At 44.6% G+C, this 10277-nt stretch overlaps 1 protein-coding gene across 1 annotated transcript; it reads right to left on the bottom strand.

Annotated features, from left to right (window-relative positions):
• Window positions 1-5048: 5048 nt before the first annotated feature.
• Window positions 5049-5273, bottom strand: Sprr4 (small proline rich protein 4). Its single transcript, XM_019207684.1, has one exon. It carries the CDS (start codon window positions 5271-5273, stop codon window positions 5049-5051), a length of 225 nt encoding a protein of 74 aa, XP_019063229.1.
• Between the last annotated feature and the right edge of the window lie 5004 nt (window positions 5274-10277).

The raw sequence follows: 10277 nt of genomic DNA, 5'->3' as shown, positions 1-10277 counted from the left end.
GAAAAAAAAAAAAAAAAAAAAAAAAAAGAGAGAGAAGATTAAAGCTTTGGACCTAAGTGATTAGACACAATCACATGACACAGAAATGGAGCAGCTGGGTTTCAACTTTTTTCAGTCTCCATAAGTAACCTGTTGCACAAAGGAAATGAGCATCTGGTCGGAAAAGCTTCAGCGCAGGTCACCAGGCCTGGTCAGTCGGTCCCTCCAGGATTCCTGGGCAGAAGAGGAGGCCAGAGAGTTTGAAGCAACCAGGTTGTGACAGATGGATCAGGTGGGACTTTGTTTTTTCCTAGGATGGAGAAAATTTTTGGACTGGTAGAATGTGGAAGAGGAAAAGAGGTGGGAAGAGAGAGTAGTGAACATTCCCTCCCCTCCTGCAGTGCTTATAAGCTCTGCAGATACATTTTCCTCAGGAGGACAGAACTTTTAATTTCACTGATTTGTGGATGGGATTTGAAGATACAATGAGGTAGTAATTGCTGAAATGTCCACAGGCAGAGTGAGAAAAACATTTAAACCACCCAGGATGGAAATGTGGCTAGGTACTTTTTAAATCTATGTAAATCTTTTGTTTGTTTGTTTGTTTGCTTTTATCAGTATGTGTTCACAGTACATAATGATCACTTTCACTGTAGGGAATTGGTTCATGTACATAGCATATGTCATTTCTTTTTTTCTCATATTACAAAGATAAAATTATACAGGAAAGTAAACAGCTCAATAATTTTCACAAAGTGAATTTATCTGTTTAAGTCGCTTCCAAATAAAGACAAAACTTTGCCAAGTTCCTTTAAAGTTCATCTTCTAGTCCTTTTGACTTATATAAAAATCTTGCAGTATGTACTTTAGGTGTCTATTTTCTTAAATGTTTATAAGATCTATCAATGTTATGCAGTGTGGTGTCTGGTCTCATGATATTTCACTGTGTGACTACATCACAATTCATATATCTGCTCTACTAGTGATGGATGTTTGAGATAACTTCAACTGGAATTATACTACAATACATATTGCTACTATAAACATTTTTGTGGGTGTGCTTTATCGAGCACACATCTACATGTCCATTGTTCATATACTAAAAAATGAAATTTGCAGGACGTGGTAAGACATGCTGAATTTTGCAGAATAATGTCTAATGTTTTTCTAAAGGGAATTTCCAGTCTACCCTGTCACTGACAATTACCACAGTGCCTAACTGTCCAAATCCTCACCTGGTATCATCTGTCCTTCGAATTCTAGCCCATAAATTGAACTGTGTCATGATATCAGGGTTTCATTCTAATTTGCACATCTTAGATCAACTTTAGGATAATTGATATCTCTATAAAATAGTCTTCCAATGAATGAACACGGTATATCTCTTGATTCTTTCTTTCTCTCGGTGATGTTTGGTATTTTAAATATAAATATCATGCAGCTTTCATTAAGTTTACTTAAGATAATAGGCATGATTTTAATGCTAATTCTGTCTTTATTGAAGATAAACTAACCCTGAAAAGGCACACACCTTATGTGCACCTTGTTGTATTGTTTGAGATAATTATGTACCTACATAACCACAATCCATGAAACTTAAAATGTTTTCAGAATCCCAGGAAGTTCCACTGTGTCCCCTCCCAGTTATTACTGTCCTCAAGGAGTAATACTATTAGGCTTATATCCTACAGATCACATTCTCACCTGACCTGAAGTTCTTAACTCTTGAACTGCTAAATCTTCCAGAAGGTTGCAAGCTCCATTCGTGGACTCTAAGCTTGCTAAATATTTAACTCTGCTTCTCAAAGACTTTCTGCTTAGATACTTACTGTCCTAACCTAACTTTTCCCAGAGTTCACTGAGTTTGTGTTTAGTGAAAAACCAACCACCTGATTGAATTCCCTCATAGCGTGCATGAACCTTCTTGGTTTCCCTCTCCTCAGCCAAGGTCCTGCACAGTGAAAGGCTTAGGTATTTATTCTGTTGACATTCATAGCTCACAAATTATTCTCGGTGAACACTTTTTGGCTCCTCTCTCTGCTTCTCCTCACTCTGGAGTCTTTGGGACAGCAGCTAAGTGCAGATCCCTTATAAATTTTGCTCAGAGAGATGCTAGAATGCTGGTTTGCCATAAGCTAACCTGCTCTTCCTAGAAGCAGTCCTTCCATGCTTTTGGAAATCCGGTCATTGTACATTTGGGGATAGTGAGATCAGTAAGATCCCCGTGCCTGAAGGATTCATAATATAATAGGGGAATTGGACACGTGAAGAATGAATTATAAACTGGCCATGGCGGTACATGCCTATAACTCCAACACTCTGGGAGGCTGAAACAGGAGGATTGCAAGTTGAAGCGTAGCCTGGGCAATTTAGTGACTTAGCAAGACCTGTTTAAAAGAAAAGTAATAAAAAGGGATTGGGATATAGCTCCATGCAAAGGCTCTGGTTCAACCCCCAGTGCCACACAAAGGGGAACTATAGTGAAAATAACTATATGCTTAATTAATAGAATAAGTGTACTCATAAAAAATTACAAAGAATTATGAGAGCTATCAATGTTACCAGGTTTTTCTAACATGTTAAGTGAGACTCCATGGAAATACTTGAACCAAACTTTTAAAGCTAAGTGAATATCCTAAGTAGCACAGTGGAAAACTGATATTCTAGGCAGAAGAAATAGCATAAACAAAACACACACAGACACGGTTGCAAACACACACAACAAGAAGGATCAAAACTAAATGCATATTGTATTTAGAGAAGAGTGAACTGGCTGGCATTGTTCGATAATGATGTGTTTTGGGTAGTGTGAGGGAAATTTAGAGTAAATGAAGAGTTTCTATACTTCGGAATATACAGGAATTAGGGGGAGTTCTTGAGTCCTGTTTTGGTCAGTGAAGTTCAACAAAATGGTACACGTGTCTGTTTGCATTCTGACATTATCTTGCTTTATGTAGAAAGGAACCAGTAGTGAAGAAATCACTGCTCTCACCACATATATGAGTAGGACTTCGATGTAGGTCAGTTTTGCTTTGTAAGTCTTGGAAAGACAAAATTCCATGAAAGCCATTTGTATGAGGGAATGGTTCGCAGACAGATATGACTCTGTCCTTGGCCACTGACGTGGAACTCATGGGCATGGTCCCTTCTCCCATGAGGTTGTCACTGAAACACAAACAATAGCAGGAACGTTCATGGTCTCTATCGTTTCTGGCTGTCCTAGAAACTGAACGTTGTGCAATCTGCCAGCCCTGGAACCCAGAAGTCAGTGTATGTGGGGTGTGTGTGTCAGGGTTTTCCTGGGATATGGCACTCACAGGTTGCCACCAAGAGACTGGCTAGGACTTGGGCGAAAGGAATCCAGGAAGGGGGCTGCCATCAGGCATGAGCCCCTCTGCTTGACAGAGGGGAGTCACTTCAGGATGCAGAGATTAGGGTTCAGGAAGGCTGCCAAAGAGTTCCTTAGGGTTAAAAACAGTCATTTATAAATATTAATTGTTTTGACTTGGACTTTCCTGGTTAATATCTATCCCCACTTTTAAATAATTCCTGCCTAAAAATATCAGCCATGGGCAATGATATTAAGGGAAAATAGAAAAGGTGGCTGCTAATTCCTTTTCAGGCTAGTGTGTTACATGAAGAAGTAATTTATTATTGATGTCACCAACTAAAATTCAGGGAGAAAAATTGCAAAAGAATAAAATTTAAGGGTAGGGAGTCTGGCTGTGTCTTTAGCTAGTCTTTACCCTGGGTCTCTACTTCAAAGGCTCATCTCTTTTTACACCTAGGAGGTTTGCTCCTTCTTTCTGGTGTAGGAGACCATTTTTACACCAGCATTAGGAGGGTGAGGACAGCAGCTGCAAAAGTAGGACTTCTTGCCGGGGATTTAGCTCAGTGGTGCCACCACCTGCCTCGCAAGCTCAAGGTCCCCTGTATCAAAGCAAAACAAACAAACAAACAAAAGTAGGACTTCTTGTATGAGCTGCCTACAGTCCGACTGACAAAACCAAGGCCTGTATACTTTGTACAAGTTCTCTGTATGTCACTGTCTCCCAGACAGTTTTTTGTCTTAAGTAAGAAAATGACTTTGACTTCCAAAGAGGACACTGAGACTCGGGATAGGTTGTCCCCAGAGCAATCAGGTTGGCAGAGTGAAGAAATAAGTTCCCACTGGAATGTGCTCATGAGGGAATAGAAAATGAGTATGCAATAAACTAGTGCATGAAAAAGTTATTTGCACACTTCTGCATAAATGTTTTTGCAGCACTCAAGCCATTTATGTACCGTCTGACCTTTCACAATGACAACTGCCAAGAGAGGCGAAACCCGCTTAATCTGATAGGCTGGATTTCCAGCAGGAGGCACGAAATGTTTCCATCCCTTTTGATCAGTTCCTAGATGGGCTTAGAGTTAGGCGAGAATCTCTCAGATTATTGTTAACTCTTCCTGGGTTTGTTTTGCCACCTCCTTTACCAGAGATGTGACCCCCCTCCATTCCTGAGTTTTCAGAGAGTAATTGTACGAATCAGAGTGAACTCCTTGAAGTCTCACAGATACTAACACAGTCGCTTCCCAAAAAACATTACCTCTAAGCCAATAAGTGCTTCACAGAAAGCAGCTGGGAATAGGAAGGGAAAGTCAGTTCCTAGAAGGAGAAAAAATTTATTAAAGGAAACACAAATGAATTTGCCCTGGAAACAGGAGAGAAGCCCGAGAGGGGACATTGGGGAAAGGATGAAGTCAAAGCTCTGGAGTCCCCTTTGGTCAGTGTAGAACCCCAGAAGATGCCCGGATGCTTTCTTTGCTTTGGAACACATATGCAGCCGTAGTACTGGCAAAGCTAGAGACTGGAGAGGATGGAGTCTCTCTCATGCCCACCTGAGAGAGCATCAATCCAAGGTGGAATACGGAAGGAGCCTTGTGTTTGTTTAGCACTTTGTTGGGAACAAATTCTTGCAGCCCTTCATTAGCTCCTGTGTAGACGGAACTGGAGGAAGGAGGAGCAGGAGGAAGAGGCAGCTCCATCTGGTAGCCTGGGTGATGGGCAGATGGCAAACTCCAGTGCATCTTTACTTCTGTTTACTCTTGGGGGCTTGCTGGGCTGAGGGACACTTCTGCTGCTCTGTGCCTTTGGGTGGACGTTGCTTCTTGGCCTGGGGAGCACACGGATCCTTGGTTTGGGGTGAGCGGGTCTCTTGACACTTGACTGGGGGTGGCTGGCAGGGCTGCTTCACCTGCTGCTGCTGGGCCTGCTGGCCGGGGCACCTTGGGTGCTGCTGTTGCTGAGAAGACATTGCTCGGGGAAGAGCTGAGCCCTAGGGAAACCTGAGCAGTAACATCATGAGAAGGGCCCCTTCCATCATTCCTCCCTGACTCCTACTGGAATGGTTTTTCCAACTGCCAAGCACATGATCTGTGACTAACAGCCTCAAGTTGATTAATGGGTTGATCCCTCTCTTTCTTTCTTCCTTCTTTCACACTGGCCTTATTTCCCATTTCCCTCATCCTGCTATAAACTCCTGACTTAACTGAACACATGACTTATTTCCCAGTCTTACCAGGAAATGAGGTGAGGTGCTGGGTTTAGAATTAAAAAGTAGCCTGGCCATTTACAAGTTCAAGACATTCTATCTTTGCTAAGAGATCTGGAGACCCCAACTGGCTACCTTGGAAGAGGCAGACAAGGAGAACGAGCAAAGAAGGAAGGGCTGGAGGAAGAGGACGAGTGGCCTGTTTTAGAGGAAAGGGTTGTGTAGTGATGGGTCTGAAGAAAGGGGATACCAAGAACAAGCTGCCTGGGTGCTGTCCCCGCTCCACTCCTGACTCACCGTGAGATGCTCAGGAGTCACTGTGTGACTAAGTGGTGGTTCTAGCCTTCCATGGAGGATCAAGAATGGGGGAACGTGAGGGCTTGATAGATCACCAGAGGCAAAGGACCATGGGAGAGTGTTTGACACAAAGATGGCCCAGCTCAGAGAAAAGAACAATAGCCAAGCAGGCTCAGGCATGGGTTCTAATGCAAACCTGCCACTGACTGCCAGGAATCCCCTCACAATCCTGCCATTCCTAATCTTAAGGAAAGATTGCACTGGTAATAATGAGTATGAATGGCTTCTACACGGGTGATTATAGATGGGGAGTGTAGGCCCCCAAACATGGAGAAGTGACAATCAGAATAGTAAGGCATGAGGACTGCAAGTAGGAAATACAATATCCAATACACCTTCCATGAATGCAAAGTTTGAGCTTGTGGGTAGGGCTGAAAGATAAGATAGAACGCGAGAAAGCTTTCAAGCTCTACAGTGCCACAGCTGTAAACGGATCCCTTTTAATGAGAAAAACCCTCTTGCTGAGGAGTCCAGCCCAGAATCAGGAAATAAGCCACACATAGCAATGGTGTGGGAATGGAGAGTAGATTTCCTCAGTAATGATTAGTGTGACATTTCCGTAATTGCCAGGAGACTGTCATTTTGTTGACTGCCCAAGAATAAGAGAGAAGCTTGGCCTTGCGGCTTCAGATAGTCCAAGAAGAAAGAAAGAGCCCAGCGGATCCCAGATGGACAAGTGCATTCCCACTCACCAGAGGCAGAGAGCTGGGCCTGGGAGAGAAGGCTGAGGGTTGCTTGGGAGCAGCCATTCTGGGAACCCTTAGAAGGGCCCCCAAACTGCCCAGGGTCTTTGGTGTGGCCCTGTCTGCTGCCTCACAGAGGATTCCTCACCCACTTCTCCCACCTGCACTTCCTCCAGGGACTTGCTTTACGGGCCTGTTTTGATGAAACCACCCACTAGGTATTTCCAGCACTCTGGTTCCCTCTGCTCAAGCTGATTTCACCCAGCAAAGATGTTTGCTCAAACTCAAAGACTCAAGAGCTTTTGAAAACAGTGCTGCTGAGGAGCTCTTCTCAGACAGAAAGTTGTAGGAGACCTTGATGAATCAGGAGAAAGACAGGAAGGATAGAGTTTGCAGCAGTTCTGACAGAAAACAGGAACATCCTCTTGTTGCTAATTATTATCATTTTTTGCTTATTCTCCGTGTGCCTAGTTTGTTTTTTTTATGCTTATTATCTCATCTCATCTTTATGGCCAAGCTAGAAAGTGCCATTATTATCACTTTGTAGGTGAGAAATGAGGCTAAGAAAGATCACATAGGAAGTAAACAGCAGACACGGGACTTGAATTCAAATCTAGATTATTCAAAGATTTTTAAACATGATAGAGGGAGGTGTCAGTGGCCAGTCACAGGTGCCCGCTCATCCCAGAAACCAGTGCCCATGTGTTTCCTGTTCTAGAGGGGCTATTCATGTAGAGGTCTGTGTGGCTTCTCCTGGAGCCCAGGCAGAAGAGGATGTGAAAGGAGTCCAGCACTTGGTGGTGCTGACCCTGCCCGCTGATCAAGAGGTGGGCTGCTGATGGCTACGCACACACAGGGTGAGGCATATGGCAGTCCCTGAGGTAGACTTGCTACAAAAAAAATACAAGGTCCGGTTAAAATTTGAATTCAGAGTAAACCACAAAATTTTCTAGAAAATGTCCCAATTATTGCACAAGTCATACGTACTTTAGAAAATTATTTGTTTACCTGAAATACAAATTTAAAAGGGCAGGCTGGGCTTGGCTTTGTTCAGTTTTGTTTGGTTTGGTTTGGTAATGGGGGCTGAACACAGGACCTTCACTCTGAGCTGTGTTCCCAGCCCTTTTTCGCTTTGTATTTTATATTTTGAGACAGGGTCTCACTAAGTCTCTAAATTGCCCAGCTTGGACTGGAACTTTTGATCTCCTGCCTCAGCCTGTAGAGTGCGGGCATAATAGGCATGTGCCACTATACCCAGCAGACTCTATTTTTATTTGCTAAATCTAACAGCCCTAGTCAAGAAGGTACCCAGATGGGAGGAAGGAGCCCTGGCCCTGCACTTGGCCCCAGGGCCTGGGATGAAGAAGGCAGGTCAGCTCTGGAGGGCCAGTCCACCTTTGGCCACTGCCCCATACCTCAGGATCTGCCCAATAAAAGCCATCGATGGGGTCATTCTGTCATTTCCACGACCAAGTGAAAGCCTGCCTGGAAAATGACAGAAACACCTCAGTGTACTTTCCAAAGCATGTTTCAAACTCCTTGGCCTATTTAATCCCACAACTCTGTCTTGTGATGTAAAATTCCAACCCAAAGGAGTTAAATGAAATGTCCCACAGGATGTGGTGAGTGGAGGTGGGGCTGGGTGGGGCCTGGCCCAGGGTGGGTTTCCAATACAACCACAGCCTCTCCATGCTGGACGTATGACTGTCACTGGGTGGGGGCCATGACTAATAAGCTTTTCTGAGCTTTCCATCTCAGGTAGACCAGATATCTCTCACTGTTCAGTGTCACCCTCTTTCAAAGTTAATCCTTCCCTTAATTTTCCCCTCCAGACCATGCCTCCTCTATCTACTCCCAAGATTATTGACAATAACAGTGTAATTTTCTGGGTACCAGCTTTGGGGTTTTGCATTCTATCTCATTCTCCATGACACCTGAACCCCAACATCCTCTCCACTTGTATCACTCATTTCTTCTCTTCCACATCTTTGTGCTTATCTTGATCTAAATTATCCTCCGGGCACATAGGCGGCAAGACAGACTGGGCCCCAAGTGAGGCATATATCACTGGCCTCTTACTTTATCAGTAAACAGCTCTTGAACTGTCACGCAGTCATCACCTTGGGGGAGTCTCCAGGAGATACAGATCTAGCCATGGTGGCCTTGAAGGGCCTGTGTCTGCCACATCGCGAATATCTAACACACAATCATTCTCACGTGCACTTAACACATTGCCCTTTTCCAGCACCCAGTTTCCCTGTTTGACACAACATCCTGGTTTCACAGTGAGGAAAACTGGGCTGGGAAGGAGGATGTCCTTGCCCGAGGTCATACAGGATTAATGTCAAGCCAGGATTGGATCATGGGGTCTTCTGAATAAGCTATTTTCAGCCAACTGAAAAACTGACCTCCTGGGTAGCTTCTTAGGGAAGGCTCCATTGAGGGTAAATTAGGACAATGATTTTGGAAGTCTCTGCCTTTTCGTGTCCCAGGCTCCCTCTTTCCTTCCTCCATGATACCCTACCCTTCATGCCTGTCCTTCCTCCTTCCTCTGGGAGACTGTGATTGAGTCTTCTCCCCACAGATGCCAGGGACAGGTGCATTTTTATTAGTCATTATCCCGATAAAACTTACAAAACACCACCCTTATGGTGTTCACAATATGCCATGAAGAAAATTAATTGTAATCATGGTGTATTTTCTAAACAGGAAAGCCAGCGTGGTGGTTGGATTTGGAATTCAGCTGGGACTGGGGTTGGAGGGCTGACCCCAATCATTAAAATTGTAATGGCTGGATTTCTGACACCCGCGCTGGCTGAGGCAGTGCATTATTCTTTCAAAGAAGAGAGATTTCTCGACACCTCTCAAATCACTGTATGTCAAACAACTCCTCCAGTGGGGCGGGTCCTGAAAAACCGTGAGACAATGTACCTCTGTCATCTCTGCTCCCACCCCCACCAGCCCAGCCAGCCACAAGACCATGGCCAGGCCCCTCTGGGGTCCTGCATATGCTCATTCATTCAGAGGATCATGGTATAGCTGTACTGGCACTGAACCAGGCAGGTCCTGCATCTTCCTGCTCTAGGGAGTAGCACCTGAGAACAGGTGTGTGCCTGTGACTCCATCAGGGAGGGGAGAGCACAGGCAAAACTCATTTCTAAGGTGACTCAAAACTTGAGAAAGCCTAGCCCCACCCTACAGGTAAACAACCTTGTGACTGGGGTGCAGAAGTCTGGGCTCTAGAAGGCGTCCTGTAGAGACAATGCTAACATTTCACCCTCCATGTAGAAAGATCTCCATTTTTGTCTCTGGCCACTGGGGAAAAGAGGGGTGGTTGAGACTCACTGTCCAGTAATGATACTGTGCGTACTGGGCTTGTGGCTCTGCCCATACTGAGGAATGAAGCAGAGAACCAAAGCAGGAGGTTAGGAGCGTTTTTGTTGGAAATAAGGAGAAAGAGAGGAGCTCCTGGATTTCCGGGACGGGTCCTGAGAGGGGTGGCTGCATGGGCCCTGGATCTAGAGATAATTACAGATAAACAGAGCCCAGGAATTGTTCTGTTGTTTAGTGATCAGTTCTCACAGGTGGCTCTGCAGATTTAAAACAACCAACTGGGACTGAAGCTTTGAACCCAAACGTGTAGGGTTTACAGGAGCCTGCTATTCAGGTTCATTTGCATTGTAATTTCCTCAAAACTTCTGGAGCTTTGCAGGGCATGACTGCACCT

The sequence above is a fragment of the Fukomys damarensis genome, unplaced genomic scaffold (assembly GCF_012274545.1).
Source record: "Fukomys damarensis isolate Sample0158 unplaced genomic scaffold, DMR_v1.0_HiC HiC_scaffold_33, whole genome shotgun sequence".
Lineage (NCBI taxonomy): Eukaryota > Metazoa > Chordata > Mammalia > Rodentia > Bathyergidae > Fukomys > Fukomys damarensis.
This window is presented reverse-complemented; position numbering and strand designations above follow the sequence as displayed.

Coding starts and splice junctions, on each gene's coding strand:
- Sprr4 (XM_019207684.1), bottom strand. CDS start 5,273: ATGTCTTCTCAGCAACAGCAGCACCCAAGGTGCCCCGGCCAGCAGGCC.